The sequence below is a fragment of the Diadema setosum genome, chromosome 17 (assembly GCF_964275005.1).
Source record: "Diadema setosum chromosome 17, eeDiaSeto1, whole genome shotgun sequence".
NCBI classification, from domain to species: domain Eukaryota; kingdom Metazoa; phylum Echinodermata; class Echinoidea; order Diadematoida; family Diadematidae; genus Diadema; species Diadema setosum.
The window spans coordinates 10,234,519-10,257,702 of record NC_092701.1 but is presented as its reverse complement, the minus strand read 5'-3'; the positions used below and the strand labels follow the sequence as shown (position 1 = coordinate 10,257,702).

Here is a 23,184-nt window from a genome sequence, read left to right as displayed (position 1 = left end):
ACTACTAACTCAAGGAGTTTTACATGTATCTACTACTTGAAGAATGTGCTGTAACAAGAATATAGCAGAACGATAATCTCATTTTGCAATAGATTTGGACTGGTGATCTGCAAGTGTATATAATTACAAAATCTATGAGATTTCAGCAATTCCTTGATCCCCCTTTTTAGTGCCGCGAGTCCCTGGCTCTCACCTCTCAGATCCCGACCGGGAATGACCGGTGGCTGAAGTGAGGAGGTGTTGGCCACCTGAGAGTCAATGTCCGTCGAACTGAAGCCTGGATTCTGGGGCACAGGACCGGTGCTGTAGCACTCTTTGGTTTGCAGCGAGGGCAGAGCATCTCTGATGGCTACAACATAAAAAGTGATGCAGCCACAAGAAGGGTGAAAACATGTAGTTAGAATGGTTTGTCAGTTGTTCCAGAAGGATTTTGGAGTACAATTAATTCCACAAGGAAAAAAAGACCCAGACAAACATAAACTATTTTTTTTAAAAGACAGAGGAAATACATTACTTACGTTGTATTTCATCATTAAAAAAGGCCTATCTTACTATTGCACTCCCGTTTATCACACACAGTTATATCAAAATTTTTGTTTGAAAGAAGTAAAAGTTTAGGTCCCAAAATTATCATAGATGTCTTACATCTTATTATCATGTCTTTGTTTTTGAAAATAACATTTTCATAACCCGTTACGGACGAGTCCCGAGTATACTCGGGCACTGGGTGTCTAGGGGAAATGCGTGTTATAGCAACATCAGCCTGCCCTCAACAGGTTAAATTGATATTAATTGATGGAGTTCAATCAAAGTCTTCATACTCCTACAGGAATATTTTGATTACTGGTAAACAAAACACAATCTTTTTATAATAGTCATAATTCATGTACATGCCATATTCCACATATCTTAAAGGGATCATATAGTTCTGGTTGAGACCTAATTTCAGGTTTCTAACATTTTTTTGGTGAGATAATGAGAAACCTCTTATGAAATATGAAAGAGCATTAAATTCTATGAGGAATTCGACATTTATTTGATGAAAATTGGTTTTGAAATGGTTGAGATATCCAACAAAGAGCAATTCTAATAAAGTGTGGGACCCACACTTTATTACGCTCGCTTGTCACGTTAACTTTGTTTTTGGATGTTTCAGTCATTCCAAACCCGATTTTCATCAAATAAACTTTGAATTCCTCTTAAAATGGTATGCTCTGTACTTTATCATAAGTGTTTTCTTGGTACCGGTATCTCGCAAAAAGTTAAAAGCCCACTTCTCATCTCCACCAATACCGTACCAGCCCTTTAAATGGACACGATCTTACGTACTTTATAAAGCAAAAACCCACAGGAAGAAGAGACATACCATGTCAAATGTAGGCATACAGCAAAATAGCAAAATCAGAAGATTATCAGCAATTATGGAAGCAACAATAGATGCACACACACACAAAAAAAAAATCGAGAAGAATGCACTTGTCCTACCCAGTGTGCATGTACTTGTGGTGTGTACTCTACACTGTTTGTATATCAAAATTGCACATGAAAAGTATATTCACATCGTGGGGATCAAACTTTAAATACTTTGGCTCGTGAAACTGAGATACATGTAATGTACCATTGGATTATAAAATCAATGAACACTTCACGAAAAATTGACCTCAACCTTGCATTCTGAGTCTTTAAGATATTGAAGGTACAAAACATGTAGGCTTGCTCATATGAGAGAATGACTATAAAAAGAGTAGAAATATGTAGTGCCAGGGTCCTTTCACCTCTTGGTGTTTAGAAGGACTACACTTGAATTACAATGTACAGCTGAACTTTTGTAGCGTCTCCTAATGTGATGATGATTTGACACAAAGCAGCAATGAACAGTATTTGCAAAGAGCCATTCGAGGCCTTGCACAAATGTATTTTTTTTTTTTTGTAAAGATCTACATGACTCATTCAAGGATAAATCTCTTTGCTGCCAGACTTTTGCACCGACTTGAGATTATATCATCCAAAATCATCCATGACAAAACACCAACTGAGGCACTGTCAAACAAATATCAAAGAAAGTCCAAGGATAACTTCTTCTTTTCTAAGAATTAAAGGCAGTCCATTTCAAAAACAAAAGGGGGAAAACAGAAAATGAAAAATTCTCTGATGACACCAAACCATATTACTCTTTGACCATTTGCAAACCTTTGGTGTAGAGTCCCAATGGCACATTCAACCCGAGGTAATGAGAAAGTTAACAATTCCTCCACTGCTCCTTCACACCATACTCTCTCTGTAACCTCACCTTCTGCGAGTTCTGAGGCGTAAATCACGGCTTTGCAATTTGCCACGTTGATGCAGTGGGCGAGGCCGTCCTTCCGCAGGTTGTAGTTGATGAACGCCGAGATGACGCCGATCTTCGACAAGCCCAGCCACAGCCCGAAGAACTCAGGGCGATTGTCCATGATGAGGGCGACAGTGTCTCCCTTCTGGAAGCCCTTCTCAAAGAAGAGGTTGCCCACGGCATTGCTGTACTGTTCAGTTTGGAGGAAGGACCATCTTTGATCATCCAGCTGCAGTGCCACCTACATGTGATAAATGTAATGAAGTACGCAGTTAAATGTATGCATGATTTGCTCAAGAAAAAAAAATGTGGATGAAAAGTTTCTGGAGAGAAAGTTCGCACAAAAAAAAAAAAAAAAAATTACTGTTAAAAAAGGTAACAGTTGGCATCTCTGTATTACTCATACAGCTGTACTGTTGTGGTCTACTGTTCTGACTCAAAACTTTTCAAAACCTGGAATCCAGTGTACATGTATAATTCGTTATCTGTTGCTATGTCAGCCAAGCCTCAGACCAAACTACACTTTGTACGTCTATGGCTGGCTGTTTATGCCCATTTGCCTGACAACTAGCACCATTTGTTCTGTATAACAGGGGATTTTTTTTTTATTATTTAATATGGGCAGTGATGACATACATCAAACTTGAATTTGAGAGCACCTTCGTGAACAACCCTCCTGAAAATGTATGTGCTCCAATTTGTCAATCAGTGATAGCACATACAAACTCCTACTCACATTTTTATGAATTTCTTCAAGAAGAGATCACTGAAGAGGTTGCTCCAGAAATCTATTTTGAAAGAAGCTTGCTCAAGTCTTTAAAAAACACATGTACTTGATGACTAATCCATCCACACAGAACTTTAAGCAAACAATGTATGATCATGAAATGGAATAGACAGGAACTGAATATGAATAGACAAACTGAATAGTTTGGAACAAGAAAGGAAAGGAATAATCATGAATTTGACTTGTGATACAGTGTACAAAGTTAGAGGCCAAACAATCATGAGAGCAACTCTTGCTGGAATGGCAGGTGTCATGGCAATGACAAAAATCCTGCCTCCTGATTGGCTGTTGCTATGAGAAGTTGTTATTTTAGCAAAAGTTGTTATTCTAAACATCTTCTTTTTTCTCTTTCTTTTTTGAAATGGGGCCATACACTCCATGTACTATACATCACTCCATTGAATATCATACATTGTAGGCTGGAGAACTGAACTGCAGTTGTTTTTGTTGTTTTTTTACCAACAACTGCAATGTACAGTTTTCAAAACAATGCACATGATGGGTTGTTGTTGTTTTTTTCTAAGTGCTTCAGAAACAATGTATTGAGTGACATCACTGTGTCATACAAACATCCCTCACTATCTGAATCAATTCAAAACACAAGATTAAAATCCAGAAGAATTTCATATCAGCACAATTGAAGTTGCACTGGAATTTATAAACACTGTGTCCACAATGTTATCATAGTTGGCATTACAGCGAAGGAAGCACAGTTCATTTGTCATGATATGTATACATGATTCCAATCAAATACACGCAAGTGACAATATACTCCACAGCATTAGATTTTAATATGCTACTGATACATTATGTAAAAGTTACTGATCAATAGAAATCAAATGATCATGTGAAAGCAATACTGTTCTTTGATAGACATGGTGAGTCTTCATTAATTAGAAGTAGATACTTACAGACATATCAAGACAAACAGAGAACAAATTTCTACCAAAATTCAAACTGTGGAGTTTAGATTGATGAAAAGGTGACATGCACCTATCTCATCACCACTGCCATTCACTTACTCCATGTTGAACTTCTGGAAAAAAATGGAGATCTTGCAAAAGATGAGTTACTATTTAACCAATCCAGAGATGTCGGGAACTAGGGTTGGGTATTGGTATAACAGAGAGTAGATTGGTGGAGTTGTAAGAAGATATGCTTTCAAGTTTCCAACAAAGTGCTTTGAGTACACCTCATTAGTTTGCGTCTTGGCTCTTGGCTCAATTGTGGCACAATAATTTTGAGTTGAGTGGGCATTTAAATGACTATGAAATTTCATGAGAATGATTATTGGGCCAAAGGTACAGACAGTTGAATTGCATTAGTGAAGTTCCATCCTGATATTGCTAGAAAGTGAAAGGTAATAATATATCCCTTGCGGAAATGAGTTTTAAATAATCAAATGCCAGTGAGAAATCTCCTGTCTTTGGTGGTCATAGATGCTGTCATTTCTTTATGTTGTCTAAAAAAAAACATGTATGCTCTGAATGAGCACTTTACATGAGACATGCACAGTTCGTCGGTTGCCCTGCAGAAGGGCCTTAGCTTAGGTAAATGTTCCTGGCAGAAAGGTCTTAGCATAAAAGTGAGTGTAGCGTAGAAACTATCATAAGATTATTGATTCAAATTCTGAAGAACAGTGTACAACAATATTGACTAAATGGAGATAAATTTCTAGCCCAGAAGATTAAAAACTCCATTTTACAGGACATTCGAACATCAAAAATGTGATTATCTAAAAAAAAAAGTACTTTTTTGTGTGAATAACGCATTAGGCAAGGCCCTTCTCCAGGGCAATTGACGAGTTGTATGCCAGAATCATGCAAAAAAAAAGTTATAAAATTGAACAAATTGAATTTGAATTGAGGTATTGGATTCAAATGAATATGTCATGAGTGCACAAGATGAATGTTGCAGTGGACTTTGAGGTAGAGTGAAACTTGCTATGATGTAGTTAAAACTTTCACAGAATGTGGGAATGTTTCTTTTCGACAATATATGAAAATTGGAAACATGGGGATGCCTATGTTCCTGGTTGTTTGGAGGTGAGAGGATGCATTACCTAAGGGAAATGCACCCTCTCACCTATTGACTTCAAATTTGAAATGATTGGATATTTGCAAATGTGTACATGAGCATTGTAAATGCTGCCCAAAGGAAATGCATCCTTTCATCTATTGACTTGAAACTTGATATTATTGGAAACAGTAAAACTGCGATTATAGGCGGATGTGGACACATTGTTCTATAGGGTATTTTTTAAGAGTAACCAGATTCTGGTAAAGAATAATACAGCAACAGCACAGATTCCTTTTGTGGGAGCTGCCCAGATATATTCCTAAGTTCAAAGTGAAATTCTAATGTGGGGATGATTAGAACATAGTGTGGATGAGAGGGATGAGTTTGAAGGGACCTGAATATCCATTTAACATTTTTGAGCAGCAGAGAAGGCTCCCGCACAAAGAACTCATTAAAAAAAAATACCTTTTTCGTATTCATACCTATAATGTTTTTGATTCGAAATGGTGTATTCCTGGACATTTTAAAAAGTTTTTATTATGCCAATGTATAGCCAACAGGGTGGCAGGGAAGCAAAAAGCCAACAGTAGGGAGGCCAATGACTTATTGCTTGGATTCTTTTATAAAAACCAGACAAGTTTGGTATCACTGGATAGCTCCTGCCTAGAGAAAGACAATGGATCAGCTACATCGATAAAAAAACTTGGTAAAGTTACAGTCTTTTAACTTAAAAATTACATTTAAAAATTCTGCTGCAAAATCGGACTCTCTAGAACAATACTAGCATTAAAATGAATGATCAGAAAATGATCCCCATACTTCAAGCTTTCATGTGATACCACTTCCATATGGGTTTTTTAAGGTCCTTCATATCCCATTTCAAATTTGACAAAAACTAGAAAATTGTTCAATAGGACATTTTTGTGTACTGACAGATATGATTTCAAAATAACCAGATTTCACTGTCCTCCCTACCAACAAGCATCTATTTTGGGCCCCCTAATTAAGTATTTTAATTTCTAAATTGACATTTTTTTCTGTGAAGTTAAACTTATTTTTTTAACCTGAAGAATATTTGGAACTCCTATCATTTATGCCCTCTAAATAAGCTGGAGATAGTTTGAAGGTACCCAAAAATCCATTTAAAAGTACTATCTGCAGCAATGCTGAAGAAAATACACGTGTACGCAACTCTTTCCCAAGCCTGGCCCTAGCCTTCGCGAGGGAGGTAAACTCTGCAAGTGGTGCAGAGCGGCTACAGCTACGACGTAACACAAATTTTTACCTTGAATTTTATTGAAGGCCACACCTACATGTAGTCATTCTTGGCGATATGATATCATCTATAAACACTAAATGTAGCACGGTGTGGCAGGGTTAAGGGGGTCCCATGGGGCCCATGTAAAAACCCAAGTGGGATAGTTGCTTCTTGACGTTAATGAGTGTGGGGGCGTCAACAGCTGATTATGGAAGCTTAATTGTTCCACTCGTTTACTAGGCCTATTCTCTTTACCTTTGGCTATACAAGTTTTGTTTTTTTCCTGATGTCCAGGCGACTCCTTGCTTTGGCTAGTTTCATGGAATGGCCTCTTGTTCTATGATAACCACGACTCACGAGTGCGAGTGGCAAGTTCAAAATAGTTCTCAATCTCAGGTTTTGAATTGTCAATGACAATGTTTTTGAATATTCTGCCATGTTCTGCATGTTCGGTGTTCTGTATGATTGGAGTAGACTACATGTATGTCTTCATCTTCTCTCTCCTTTTTTGAAAAGTGTTCAGCCTTAGTCTTTCTTCGGCAGGCCTATAACTTTAGAGTGAAGTAGAAATACTATCTAGGCTATTTATAATAATGAACGTGTTGATTTGGCTTAAAATCGTGGTTTAGGCCTTGCTTGGATGGGCCGCCCTCATTCACCTCGCACACGTAACACTAACACACTATCGCTATACAATACAGTGTACGCAATGGGGACTTCAATCGGTACCCTTCAATCCACCTCTAATTGACTTTGCGTTAGCCATGCTTCACGAAGAATAGTTGATAATACAATACAGTTAGGTCTAGAACCACCGTGCAGCGGTACGCACGTTGAAAGATTTGAACACTAACTATAGGCAACACAGATGTTTATGTATGGGACAACAATCCAGTAGTAGAGTACGCGGCACAAATTGTAAATAAAAGGAATGCGTGCGCTCTCACTTTCAGTGAGTGGGGGCCTAAACCACGAAATCGCCGTTGATTTTGTACTGTATGTGCGACAGAGTGACATTACAAATAATAAAAAAAACTTCAGCTTACTTACAAACACACCAGATTACTTTCATTTCTCACTTCTCATGAACTTTGTATTTGATGGATGCTGTCGAATGCAACACATATGTACATGCGATGATTATCAACACCGTACCACAGAAGAGTTCTGTGATCAACATAAACACCCGATGCATCGATGGCGTGCAAGTCGTTCGTTTGCGTTATAAATCGCCAAAAAATCGCACAAAAGATAATGGTTTATACATAGGCAGTGGCTTACAAGTCGCTTATAAATCGCCATTGACGTCATCAAATCACACCAAATGCTTGAGAGAACTATCATTTGGGATATAACTCGCCAAAAAATCGCACACGGGATACTGGCTTATAAACAGACAGTGGCTTATACATCGCTTATAAATTGCCGATAACGTTATCAAATCAGGCCAAATCGCAAACAGTCATTTCCTTATGAAAGCATTTGCAGTGTTCTGATAGAGTTTTCGACGAATGGGGGCGCCTTCGGCGTTCCGGGAACTTTGGGTCAAGTCCTATGATGATTTTGCTACAGAAATAATCATCTTTCCCTTGGCATCAAATTGGCAACCCTGAATTCTATTGTGAATCCTGTATTAAAGAAACACTACATGAAACAAGTTGCATCCATCAATCCCCCCCCAAAAAAAAAAAAAAAAAAAAAAAAAAAATCAGGTAAAAATTAATTCCAATTTGGGACATAGACATACTTAAAAATGTAAAATTTTGAAGTGTTTTGCCAATATACTGATAAGTATTAAATTCAGAGATTTACAGCTCTAGGCTTAGGTAAATCTGCTACCAAAATTAGCAACTGGGTAACATTATTTCAGATGGGACCATAATAAAAGGCAGGTTTTAAATTTATCTCATAAAATAACAATTAGTGATAACTATATTTCTAGAAGTATACAAGACACCATCAAACTGGCCACAGAAATGTGGTTTCTGAGACTGTGAGTTAATAAGTTAAAGTCTGCTTGTTTTTGCAAGTTTTCCATTTATATACATAGCATCAACTGGTACACTTGTACATGTAAATGTGAAGTTTGAGGGTCATCATATCCCCTTTACAAATACCATGAAATTTTGCAGGGGTGAAGAATAATGTGCGCCAATTCATGTAAGAAACATTATGGTAACACACCTACTTGGTTGTTTGTTTGTTTTAACAAAAGAAAAAAAAAACTGGAAAAAAAACTAACCCAATGTCTCTACTCAAGAATACGCATACCCCCTTTTTTTTCAGAGAATAACAGTTTGGATTTGTGTGTGTGTGTGTGTGTGTGTGTGTGTGTGTCCAAATAAATTCACCAGAAATCCATGGTATTTACTCCTCCCCCATCATAAAGGAGTTTCTAGTTTTATAATTCTGAGGAAAGGTCTAAATTACCATAATATATCAGAAGGTGTCTAATTTTGAGAGTTGCAAAAGGGACAAACTTAAGAGAAATTCAACCTTAATACCATCTGTACAGTTTGCTAAAATCAAATTAAATCAAATCAACCTTTCCCCTATCCCTTCGAATACCTTATTTGGATGGCGCTTAACTGTCTCCCGGAAGATGTCATGAATAAGTTGGTTCTTCCTCAGCCTGCTGCCAATGTACAGCTTCAGAGCTATCAACACCTTCAACCCCCTGAAAAAGAAAAGAAAACGTAGAGCAAAGTTCACTCTTCAGATGCCATGGCAGCATTAACTCGTTGAGGACAGGCTGATTTTGCTACAACACGCATTTCCCATAGATGTCTGCTGCCCTAATATACTCATTACTAGTCTTCAATGGGTTAACGGGCAAAGTGATAAAGAATATCAACACTGTGTCCACTTCAGATGGGCCGCACAGAAAGTGAAATAAAAACTAATCTTTCAATTGCCGTGAAGTTCCTTCATTTACTGAGCCCCTTCATGTAGTGTTTCTTTTTTCAGTGGTTCAAATCATCCCTGCATCAATCTCCTCTAAACGTTACTCACAGGTACGTGTAAGAGTTTGAAATTTACAACTGTTTTTATAAGTGAGAAGCCTAGCTGGTAGGAGGTAACATTAACCCTATAAAGCCCAAAATCTGGTAGGGGGGCACATATCTGGTAGGGGGGCACATTGTGCCTTCCTACCAGATATGTGCCCCCCTACCAGATTTTTCATTTGCCACTCCTTCGTCCTTAATCGGATTTCAACCAAATTTGGTGACTTTTCCTAAAATCTTATTGCGAACTTTTTGATATATAATGTAGCTATATTTGATGTTGCTGGTTGCCATGGCAACGATAAACTGACAACCATGTCAGTCATATTTTGCATCTTTTTTCTGTTCCCATTTCATTTAAAGGACAAGTTCACCTTCATTAACATAAGGATTGAAAGAATGTAGCAATATTAGTAGAACACATCATTGAAAGTTTGAGGAAAATTGGATAATCCGTTCAAAAGTTATGAATTTTTGAAGTTTTTGTGCAGTCACCGCTGGATGAGAAGACTACTGCAGTGTATGATGTCACATGCGTACAACAATATAAGGAAAATATAAAGAGAATTTCACAAAATTTCATCTTTTGAAAAAAGTACACATTCCCTTGACTCGTTACTGACATATATGTTATGGGTAATATTATTCCCATTGCCTTTAGAAAGAGGCAAGTCAAGTGCTCTTTTATTATGCGAAAAAAGTGAAAATATGTTGAATTTTCTTTACATTTTCTTTATACTGTTGTACTCATATGACATCACGAGCCTCAGTAGTCTCCTCATCCAGCGGTTCCAACACAAAAATTTTAAAAATTCATAACTTTTGCATCGATTGTCCAATTTTCCTCAGACTTTCACTGATGTGTTCTACTAATATTGCTGCATTCTCTCAATCCTTATGTTTATGAAGGTGAACTTGTCCTTTAACACTGGCAACAGCATTACAGTGTATGAAATGGGTGTTTCTTGGCTGAAATTTGTTGAAGGAGCAAAATTTGAAGTAATTATGGTCCTGGAAAGTTTTTCTTATTATTTCCTTTGTTTTTATGTGACAAAGGCATAAAACAATAGATATAATAGAGATAATTGAAAACAATAATATTTTCTAAAGATTGCCCTTCTATTTTGAGTTATTTTGATTCCTTCACCCAAGTTATGCCTCTAATATCATTAGTTTATCATATTATCAATTTGCAATCTCAAAATTCCAGTATTATGCAAATATGAAATGTCATAACTATACATGTACTCGTCCCAAACATTTCATCTCAGGTATCATAATGTATCATTATGTTGATATGAATAGCACCCCATGTGGTGACCTTCAGAAATTTCAACCATAACAAATAATAAAATTCCACTTGCTTATCATTTGTGGCAAATATGAAAATGATTGGTCTGAAAGAAGACATAATATATGATGGGAATAAAGAAATTATACAGAAAAATCATGTTTTTAGCATATTTCCTATGTATTTCTTTATATTTTGGTAAATAGCGCCCTCCATGGGTGACCTTGTGAAAATTCAAATGTACTATCATGTAGAGTATGAGTTACTTTACCCATGTGCCAAATATGACGATGATACATCAAATAATAAAAAAGTTATACGGGGGGCACAGTACTGTGCCCCCCCCCCCCCCCCTTGGGCCTGCGAGGGGTCAAAATAGCTTGGGCTTAATAGGGTTAAAAGGAAGTCACCTTAGGATTTTAACATCAGCAGAATCATGGTCACATGACCAGAACTGCTTTTCCAAAGTCCTCAATGTAAAGTACCTCGAGCAGTTAACTTTCGAAACAGTCACCATCCTATTCAATCTACAGTTGTACCCTAAATCCTCTTTAACTGATTGGGGGGGGGGGGGCTGCTAAGGGGTTGCACCTCATTCCCCTCCTTTCCCCTCCTCCCAAAAAGGGAAAAAAGTTCTGCCAATAGAATCTCCTCCACGAGGGGGGTGAGGGAGCATCATCCCTTGACCCTAGCAAGAGCATTGCCCTCCCCCCCCCCCCCCAAAAAAAAAAAAGATTGGCAACATGAAAAAAGAAAAAAACAACAACAACACAAACACAAACATTAAAAAATAATTTTGCTCCTTGGTCCTTGACCAACATCTACATGCAATATAACTATCACTGCCATTGTGAAGTGATGAACTTGAGATGTTATTTTGATCCTACCTGAAATCCTTACACTCAATACAGGAAGTGAAGAGTAAGTTTCATATCTCCTGGCACAGAGGAGGAAATATTGAATTCTGAAGGTGTTCCGCTCATGACTATCTCTGCTGGGTTTGCCATATTTTTTCTTTATGAATTCACTAATCTTTTATGGGAGTGTAGTATTTGCAATTATTATGCTGTTATGTGTACTGATGCTGTACAATTTTAAAATAAATCTGGCAAAAAAGGGTGTAATCCCCTACAGTACTTACTAGAAATTCAACAGGCATTTCAAGGGTTAAACAAACACAAATGCCCACCAGAAGCAGACTAGATGGCTGAATGTATAATATTGGTCATATATGTTACAGAACGCTTGGTGTTTTTGTCTTGCAACATTCATCTTCAGCTACATCTCTGCTGTAGTGCATTATTCATGTTCATTTTTTTTAAACAGTAATTCACTAATTTTTTATTGGGAGTTTAATTTTTTCAATGATTAAATACATTGTACAACCCTGTACATGTACTGATGCTGTTCTGCAGTTTCCAAATAAATCTGGCAACAAAGAGTATGGTCCCACAGGAGCCTACATTACACCATATCAATTAGTACATCTTAAAAATTCAAAAAGCATTTCAAGGTTCAAGCATGTGTACACACCCACTAGAAGTTGACTAGATGGCTGATACTGTATATTATCAACATCCTTTTCCAGGACAGAGAGGCACTCACTAATACAAACTCACTTGTTGAAGGACCCTTTCTGAGACAGAATTGATCTTTCACACTGTAAAACATTTAAAAACACAGCTTGAATATTAAAGTTGGTGTTTTTAGATTTCAACATTTAGTTTCAGAGAAATGGGCACTTTCTCTGAACACAGGTACCGTAAATCTAGCATTTTTCTAATGAGAGAGGAATAGATCCACTGTACTACATGTTTGTAAACTAAAATTACTCCAGTATCATCCTGTTGAATAAGGACCAATTTTCCCATAACACACATTTCCCATTTAAAGCAAGCTACCCATATTTCGACCACAGTGCCGTCCAAAATTTGACCACTGGATACATGTAGCAACCCACGCTTTTGTACCTGGTTGACTTTTTGCACGGGAGGTCGAAACTTGGTATACAATTACCCCAGCCCAAGAATACTCAGGACTGGTCTTCAATGAGTTGATTACATTCTTGTCTCCAATTGTCAATATCATTACCCCGTTGAGGACAAGTCCCAAGTATACTCGTTCGGGCAAGCGTCTATGGGAAATGCGTGTTGTAGCACAATCAAACCATACTCAACGGGTCAAGCATACTAGTAGGGAATAATGTCATGGCAAGTAAACATTGGAAGTCTGTTACTGTTTAATCGTTATGGCTTTCACTGACAAGTACTCAGGGAGTAAACTACCCTGTGGATTCACACTATTCACAGATGACTCAACACAGAAAATCCCACACACATTTCATTAGTGACCTCATCACATCACATCACATCTGATACGGAAGTAGAGGACTGGTACGGTCCTGTCGTATTCCGGTCTCAACATAATAGAATTAACTTCAATTTCGTTACTTTATGTGCATTGAGGAGCAGAGGTTTTGAACTGCAATTCAAAAAACTAAATTACCACATACCAGTCCCGGTCATTGGGTGGCTGGGCCGGGTACACTAGTACACTGTGGTGGGAGGGATCCTTTCCACTTGGTTTTGTTTGTACCTGCACCCTTGCACTTCTCCAACTGGCAACGTACCATGCCAACTGGTGAAGTGTAACTGTCATGATATGACACTTTCATTGCGAAACCAGGTCTTTTCTATTGTGGTTATGATACACATTGTAATTGACTTAGAGCGACTGGTCAAGAAACTAGCGAGTAAAATCATTCATGAGTCGCATACATGATTGTCTCACATGTAGTCACAGCAGTTTGCTAACCAACGGAGTTTTCGTAGCAGTTTTTCGCTTGATATGACTTTCAGATTTCCATAGATTCCTGAGGATTTCACCCGACACTATTAAGGTAATACAACTGCAGTATGAATTCTTATGGAATGTTTTTATCGCACTGATAAGATGATAAATGTTCGCTGGTTATTGTATCATAGTTCGCACATTGACTTACAGAACGTAGTGCAGTCAGTAGTGCAGTGCGCGTAGAGTATACATGTTGTTCAGTGAGAAGATGTTTTGACGTGGAGGTGAACGTGAGAATTCAAGTGCTGCCGTTCTCAAATTGAAAACAAGTTTGATTTAGTGTGAAAGGTTATCTGGACGATGAAGGTTGTAGCACAATAATATGTATGATTTAATTGGAGGTACACTGTACATTGCTGTTTAACGTACATATAGGTCACCAAAATTAAGGCACTTTCTAGTAGGAACTACATTATTGTTAGCTCGACTCCATGGAAACGGTTCCGCGCACAATGCCGATATTTTAACCAACATTCCTGGTGAAGAGGCACACGCCTAGACTTAGAGTTAGGAGTTTTACAGTATTGTCACGACAGTGCTATTCGTATCATGTAGAGTATTTCATAATGACTTACACATGTTGAAGTATTGTTCAAAACTAATCAAAAGGAGAGTTGGTTATATTTGAACTGCTATTAATTCAGCTCATTGTTCGAGTTTATTTTCACTGTTTAATCTCAGCATCTCAGACAGAGTGTAAAAAGGCTTACAATGCTTGAAGCAAAACATCAAACTGGCATAATCTGTATTCTTTTTTACATGCATATGCCAAATGGAAAAATTTCATATTATTTTTCCTCAATTTCAAAGCATACCACGCATTTTGGTTTTACTCTTTTGTTGTAGTGACAACTTGATTAAATACACTGTAGGTCCTAATATAAATACATTATGGAAAACAACAGTATAAAAAATGAGAGAAGAAACTCATTTCTCGTCATTCATCTATTGAGATGAAGAAGTTGAGCATGTTTATTAGTGTAGCATAGTGTTTTTTCATAAATGCCTTTCTTGTCTGTTTCGTCTAGGCCTAGAGCTTGCTCTACAGGGTAACCGCCACTGTTGTTGAATTTGTCCGTTTGTATACCACAAGAGATTAAAGAAGGCAACAAAATCAAGTCATACCTGGTACGCCTGATCTATTCTCTTTATTGCAACAACGTGAGAGATGTGTACCATGAAAGTCTAACGTTATTGAGTCCACCACAGTAACGTTACAGCTTATGAATATTCACTTTCACTAGTTCTAGATAGCTCTAAATTACAGTCACAGCCAACACCCAAGTACGGACACTATCATTCCTAAAGGCTAAATAATAAATTTTAGAATAAATTATGCCTGGTGCCAGTGGTACGACTAACAGTTAGCAGTTAGACGGAAAACCTACCCATATACTGTACCTGCTTTCGTCATCAACGTTACGAAAATCCTCACTGAGCTTCAGAGTAGTTAAATATACTCTAACGTTAGAACTGCCAACCTAACGTTAGTACATTTGTACGTTCTGTCGTTAGGCCTATTCAACGTTAGGCCCTACGCCTATTTTGATTTAGGCCTATGTCAAGGGCGTAACCATCTGGACCATTGATCTCCATACTATACCTAACAAACTAGTATTAATATCTTAGACATAGGTGGTAAAAGACAGTATTCACATGGTGTCATGCATGGTCAAGATCGGTAGCACACCCACATTTACAATGTACTCTAGGTACCCTACTGCGAGTGCGACCTGCCTGCCTGTGGCTGTGCCCCGACGACCAGACGACCGACTTGTTGAACTACAAATACAATGTATCTCGACTCGAACACCCAACTCTGCAGAGATATTCCTGATCCAGATCACCTGGACCAGAATTCTTTCTTCATCTTTTCTAAATATCATACTCACTTCAGATCTCGTGGCAGGGTCACGATGACAACTCGAACAAATTTCCAGCCGCCCGTCACCAGATATACAGCGAACAGTCCCCCAGCGATAGCCCACCAGTTCAGGGCGGCGTAGGCGCGGAGGATCGCAGCCAGCCCTATGAACGAAGCGACTTTCAGCACCATCTTTGCGCTCGGCAAAAGCCCTATGATCGACCGTAAAACGCGTGCCGCTTTGAACAGCATCCGCCCCCTACACTGATTACTACTATCTAACAAAACTATTTTATCTCTACGCTCAAAACGAGCGCAATGCATAACAAAAGGATAAACCGTTCGTTACGTCGCACCAAACAAACGAGCAGTTTCCTTACGTTTAGCCGTTGTACACACAGTTGGTAGGTACACGTATGTATCCCCATGTATCGTAGGCCGAAAGTGACCTTCGTTCGCGTGTCACGTACACATACTACAGTACGTACACTCGTCGGAAGAAACGCCCGGGGTGGTATTCTGTAAGGATCCTAGGACAGCTCTCGCTCCTAAATACGCGATTGGTATTCTGTAACACCGCGCGTAGGAGGAGAAATAGGATAGTGACGTCAGCGATCCTTATTTCTCTCCCAGTTTAGGATAGGGGCGTAACTTGATATGTTAATTAGATATAATTAGATGTTAATGAGATCTTAAGATAAGTGGTATTCTGTAAGCACAAGTAGGATCAAGTTTAGGAGCAAAAATAAGGATAGCCTCTAGGCAAGCTTTCTCTGGCGTTTTATGCCGAGCTATTGCGAATATAGGCCATACTGACGACCTATCCTGTCTCTTATTTTGTATGTTCATGAACAAGAAAATAAATGCATGAATCGTATAACAGAGTTATCTCTTCCTCTCACACTGAGGATTTTAAAACTGCAGTCTATAATGTTCGAAACAATTGTATTCTTTATCTAGCTGGTATCTGTTTATTTGTTTGTTGTTCGCCATTTTCAATTCAATTCACACTTCATTTTATTCGGCACAAAATAAATCAAAAGTATATTATGTACACAATAACAACAAGAGCTATTATTATAATTATTAATATTGTAACAATGATAATCATTATCAATAATATCATTATTATTATCATTTTCATTATTGTTATTATCATTATTATTATTGTTATCATCATTGTTATCATTGTTATTATTATTGTTATTATTATTATTATTATTATTATTATTGTTATTATTATCATTATTATTATCATTATTATTATTGTTATCATTATTATTATGCTCAGCGTCGGCCCGAACGTCATGCGGACGCAGTGCAAGAAGCCTACCTTCGCCGCCCACATTACGTGACCGAAGTCGTTGCTATGAAGATCTAGTAACCAAAGAAAAAGAAACGTACGTAGTGCGCTTCTAGATCGCGTGTAGAATATGAAAAGTACTAGTAACGCAACGATCCACACGCACACATTATTGTTAAGACGTACGTATAGTGTGTGACACAACCCGGTGACCTAACAGTCCATGTGCATGGGTTAGCATTTTTTTTTTTCAAAATGTAGTGAACTTACGTGTTTATAGAAGGATATCATGGAGCTATAGTAGCTCCATGTTTATATCTTTTTTAATCTATCAGTAATCTCCTTTATCTATTCTGTTATCATTGCCCTGCATGTAAGTCTATATACTACCATAAAGATAGGGGAGAGCTAGCGGGGTGAATTAAGTGGGACAAAAAAACAACTGTGATTTGATGAATTTTCTCGAATAACTTTCTGATATTTAGAATGGGGCACACAACCATGTATCGGACCCAAAGACTTTTGATGCTAGCCACGTAACGGGTTGCTACGCTATATTCCTGTGTACTGGTGTCGTATTTGTGTTATCTTTGTTTGTTTTTTTCCTGGGAGAAATGGAACATTGGTTTGGTTTAAGTGGGACAAACAGTAACTATAAGCAATTATTACAAGCATCATACAATAATGTGAGCGCATGTGTGTGTGTGTGTGTGTGTGCATCTATTATTATTATTTTTTAATATCTATTTAAGAAAATCTTATTCAATTCAATTCAATTCAATTCATTTCAATTCAATTCAATTCAAATTTTATTTCATTTTCCGAAAGAAACATAAATATTTCACTTTCTTTGGTAACAGAGAATAAGGTTACATAATTTATAATCAAAACAAAGTAAAATTGAAAAAAAAAACCAAACATAATTGTGGAACCTTGGGGTAACAAATAATGTTGTAATGAAAATTGACTGAAATGATATAGACGATATAACATTACACAAAATATCGAAAAATGGAGGGACCCACTAAAAAGGCAATGCTTGTAGAATGTGGGCCCCTCAGGTACAGAATGTCAATAGAAAATAAAATGATGCAAAAAGGGAAAAAACAATTGGGAATAAAGTCAGATTAAAAAAAGGTCTGGAAGCCCAATAAGAAGACAGAGTAACAGACAGACACACATACACAGGCGAATGAACATTAAACGAGACTGAGACGACAAAACTTATGAAAGGGGACTTAAATACAAGACAGAACGAGACAAGATTGACATAATAGGAAGACAATACAACGGACAGAAAGGAAAAACAAATCCAGCGATCCTCGACAGAACTATATCGAAAAAATAATGGGATGCGTGGAAGGGATACAGAAATATGGAGAAATAGAGAGAAATAGATGCGGAGGTAAAGTAGAATTGAATCTACTCAGTAAGTGTCTCAGGACAACAAGGACGAGAAAATATGTGACAGTATATTATTGGTAATCAAAATTCTCCGAAAAGAAATTACTATAGTAAAATGAGCCAACAGACTGATTCACTTCTGTAGGAACATAACATTGCAATAAAAAAACTTTAATCTCCTTTTAAATGAAAATATAGAGGGTGAATTTTTTATGTCATTATTCAGAAAATTCTAATAAGTTGGGCCAGTATAAATAAGTGTGTTCTTAGCAAGAATCGTTCGTAAAAGAGGTAAGTGAAATTCATTGAAACGTCGAGTGGGATAGTCATGGAATGATTGATTTCTTTGAAACATAGAATCGAAAATGGAGGGGAGTAAGTTGTTGCTGTACGTATACATAAATTGCCCCAAATTGAATAAATACAAATCTTTAAGTTTTAGCAGCTTATTAGCGGCAAATAACATATTTGAGTGGGAGGGTATGAAAGGATAACTGATGACACGGAGAGCTTTCTTTTGTAGAAGGAACACTCTATCCAGTAGGTACTGGTGAGAGTTGCCCCAAACTAAAACACCATAATTAAGATATGGCAATATCAATGACGAATATAACATAAGTAATGATTTTTGTGGGATATGCAATTTCATTCTATTTGTAACACCTATATTACGTGAGATTATGCTGGATATACATGTATAATCAATATGCAACTTCCAGGAAAGTTTGTCGTCAACAATAATTCCAAGGAATTTAAAATGTGAAACTCGTTCTAAATGAAAATCATTCAAAACTATAGCTGTACTCAAAGTGTCAACAGTATTACTAAAAATCATATATTTCGTTTTTGGGGTATTCAATGATAATTTATTGGCTCTTACCCAATTATTCACTTTTTGTAATTCAGTATTGACTTTTTGAGCAAGAAAATTAACATCATTGTACATCGGATGCCTGACAAAAATCATTGATATAAACAATAAATAATAGTGGCCCTAATAAACTTCCTTGTGGAACGCCAAAATTCACTTCTCTTATTACTGAAAGATTGTCTTTAATTGTAACAAATTGTCTTCTATTTCCTAAATAACTCTTAAACCAATCTAAGGCCTTCCCACGTATTCCGTAATGTGATAACTTGTGGAGTAGAATATCATGATCAACTGTGTCGAAGGCCTTGGAGAAGTCCAAGAAAATAGTAATTAAATGAGAGTGATTATCAATTGCGTGAGCCACTTGATCAACAAAATATAAAAGAGCATGAGTTGTATTATGCTTCTCTCGAAAACCAAATTGAGAATTAGTCAAAATATTACGCAACTTCAAAAAATTAACAGTTCTCATATAAATGAGTTTCTCTAAAACTTTGTACAACGATGATAATAATAAAATTGGACAATAATTACTGACTTCAGATTTGTTACCCTTCTTAAATAATGGAATTACTTTGGCCAGTTTCATCTTATCAGGAAACACACCATTAGAAATTGATAAATTAAAAATATGAACAAGTGGATCAGCAACTGAAGATATAACACCCTTAAGAATACAATTATCTATATCATCATAACCAGAACTCCTCTTGTTCTTAAAGGAAGATACAATGTCCATAACCTCATGCCTATTAGTTGGAGTAAAATACACAGAATTGGGATTACACTGACCTAAATATTCAGTAAAATGATGCTCTGACACAGGGATATTTTGAGCGTAATTTTCACCTATCTTTGAAAAATAAGAATTGAAAACATTTGCAATGTGAACAGAGTCAATGATGACTTCATCATTCAACTTGATATTATCAACAGCTGAATGTTTGCAACTGATTGACAAATTGCCCTACCTCGACGTAAATAAGCACTGAATTGATCAGTGTTTTAGTAGTAGCCATGATAAAAATGAATCATGGGCGTACATACTCGAGCAGGATTCGCACCCACGACCTCCTGATCACCGGACAGGCGTCATCTCCACTAGACCACCGAGCTTTCGCCCGACAGCAAGTGTTGGTTCTAATCCTTATAGCATGCAGCGGGTACTGCTTTTGTTATTCAAATTTATGAAGTTCTTCCGTCGAGATGTTTTTCATTGCAACTGATTGACAAATTGCCCTACCTCGACGTAAATAAGCACTGAATTGATCAGTGTTTTAGTAGTAGCCATGATAAAAATGAATCATGGGCGTACATACTCGAGCAGGATTCGAACCCACGACCTCCTGATCACCGGACAGGCGTCATCTCCACTAGACCACCGAGCTTTCGCCCGACAGCAAGTGTTGGTTCTAATCCTTATAGCATGCAGCGGGTACTGCTTTTGTTATTCAAATTTATGAAGTTCTTCCGTCGAGATGTTTTTCATTGCAACTGATTGACAAATTGCCCTACCTCGACGTAAATAAGCACTGAATTGATCAGTGTTTTAGTAGTAGCCATGATAAAAATGAATCATGGGCGTACATACTCGAGCAGGATTCGAACCCACGATCTCCTGATCACCGGACAGGCGTCATCTCCACTAGACCACCGAGCTTTCGCCCGACAGCAAGTGTTGGTTCTAATCCTTATAGCATGCAGCGGGTACTGCTTTTGTTATTCAAATTTATGAAGTTCTTCCGTCGAGATGTTTTTCATTGCAACTGATTGACAAATTGCCCTACCTCGACGTAAATAAGCACTGAATTGATCAGTGTTTTAGTAGTAGCCATGATAAAAATGAATCATGGGCGTACATACTCGAGCAGGATTCGAACCCACGACCTCCTGATCACCGGACAGGCGTCATCTCCACTAGACCACCGAGCTTTCGCCCGACAGCAAGTGTTGGTTCTAATCCTTATAGCATGCAGCGGGTACTGCTTTTGTTATTCAAATTTATGAAGTTCTTCCGTCGAGGAGGTCGTGGGTTCGAATCCTACTCGAGTATGTACGCCCATGATTCATTTTTATCATGGCTACTACTAAAACACTGATCAATTCAGTGCTTATTTACGTCGAGGTAGGGCAATTTGTCAATCAGTTGCAATGAAAAACATCTCGACGGAAGAACTTCATAAATTTGAATAACAAAAGCAGTACCCGCTGCATGCTATAAGGATTAGAACCAACACTTGCTGTCGGGCGAAAGCTCGGTGGTCTAGTGGAGATGACGCCTGTCCGGTGATCAGGAGGTCGTGGGTTCGAATCCTGCTCGAGTATGTACGCCCATGATTCATTTTTATCATGGCTACTACTAAAACACTGATCAATTCAGTGCTTATTTACGTCGAGGTAGGGCAATTTGTCAATCAGTTGCAATGAAAAACATCTCGACGGAAGAACTTCATAAATTTGAATAACAAAAGCAGTACCCGCTGCATGCTATAAGGATTAGAACCAACACTTGCTGTCGGGCGAAAGCTCGGTGGTCTAGTGGAGATGACGCCTGTCCGGTGATCAGGAGGTCGTGGGTTCGAATCCTGCTCGAGTATGTACGCCCATGATTCATTTTTATCATGGCTACTACTAAAACACTGATCAATTCAGTGCTTATTTACGTCGAGGTAGGGCAATTTGTCAATCAGTTGCAATGAAAAACATCTCGACGGAAGAACTTCATAAATTTGAATAGCTGAATGTTTATTCGAAACATTCATAGCTTGCTTTAAAACATTCCAAGTGTTTTTCATATCAAACTTATATCTTTGCAATTGCTCAAAATAATAATATATCTTATAATAACTTTGAATTAAGGGCGAAGTTTGGCATGCAGTGATGATATCCCAGTTTACCCCAACATCCTCCAAAAGTTCAAAATTTGAGCTAATTTCTGCAAAAACTTTAAATGCAAATTAATGGAACTCGTAAGGTCTACATTTATTATGGTGGGCTAAGTGCGAGTGCAGGGAGGTGAGTCCCTGGTGCGTGCTAAAGCTTTGATAATTGAAATTGTATTCTTAACTGTAAAATTAGACTGACAATACATTTTAACTCCTTGCACAGTGAAGCGCGTGTTTGAGCAATGTAGATCTTGGGCGCGCATTGCGTAAAATTAGCCAGATGATTGGCTTATAGATACTGCGTCGGGCGTGTCCTGTCTTTCCTCATTAATATTCATTATTCATAAATGACTGTCCTAGGATAGGCTTAGGACAGGCTTACAGAATACCGATTTTGCCTGTCCTAAGGGTATCCTATTTTCTGTCCTACGCGCGCTCCTAGGATCGAAATAAGGATCGCGCTTACAGAATACCACCCCCGGGGTCTCTCCAGTGTGACCAGCGAAAAAAACATGGGACTGTGCTTGAAGCTGCCTAAAATTATGCTAAATTGCCATGAAATTATGTCACATCATGTCAGCCAATTGTGGTGCCTCATCAGCTGACAAGAAAAAACAAGACACACAAATAACTGGTCTTCACACTCGTTCTTTTTTGCTACGAATTTATGGCGCCCGCGATCAGCTGACAAAGAGAAGAACCAATTACATTTTGTATAATAAAAAGAAACTTTAATTAATGGTGCCCAATCGCATTTTAATATGGTTCCCAATCGCATTTTAATATGGTTCCCAATCGCATTGTGGTGCCCATACATTACCAACAAAATCACGTCTTCTTAACTTTTTATTGTCAATTTCATCCAAAATTCAGCTGACAAATTAACAACCCAACCAAAAAGATGTTCCACCCACCAGTACACATGCCTGGAGATTTCCTTTCTGAAGCAATTATGCTAGAATTATGCTATTTAACCCATCCACGTCTCATCCCACAAAAAACGTGGGAAGCATTATTTATGACCAAAAGAGGGCGTCCTCAGACCTCAGGCTTGGCCAGGAGCTGTAGAATAATTCTAGCCAATCACAGAGATCCTTACTGGGACTCAGAAAAATAATTTATGCAAAGAAACGTATTTTAGAATGTCTCTTATTGGCCAAAACACCTGCCAGGGGTTCGAGCCTGCTGAGAAACTAATCAATATTCATGTTTACAGCGCGCATGTATCTTTGTTGCCCCAGCAACTGCAGTGATTCCTTACGCGCGGTATCGGTGATATCGATCTCCTCATAGAGTGCTTGACGATATCTGATTA

General features: G+C 37.8%; 1 protein-coding gene across 1 annotated transcript in view; it reads right to left on the bottom strand.

Moving 5' to 3' along the window:
* The window catches only part of LOC140240799 (long-chain fatty acid transport protein 4-like), a 37,595-nt gene extending 21,884 nt beyond the window's left edge, over window positions 1-15,711 (bottom strand). Inside the window, exons 1-4 of the mRNA XM_072320575.1 lie at window positions 15,435-15,711; window positions 8,962-9,070; window positions 2,291-2,570; window positions 194-349 (exon numbers count right to left, since the gene is read on the bottom strand). Of these exons, the coding sequence (XP_072176676.1) occupies window positions 194-349; window positions 2,291-2,570; window positions 8,962-9,070; window positions 15,435-15,658 (769 nt within the window). The 5' untranslated portion in view covers window positions 15,659-15,711. The remainder of the gene's footprint in view (window positions 1-193; window positions 350-2,290; window positions 2,571-8,961; window positions 9,071-15,434) is intronic.
* Between the last annotated feature and the right edge of the window lie 7,473 nt (window positions 15,712-23,184).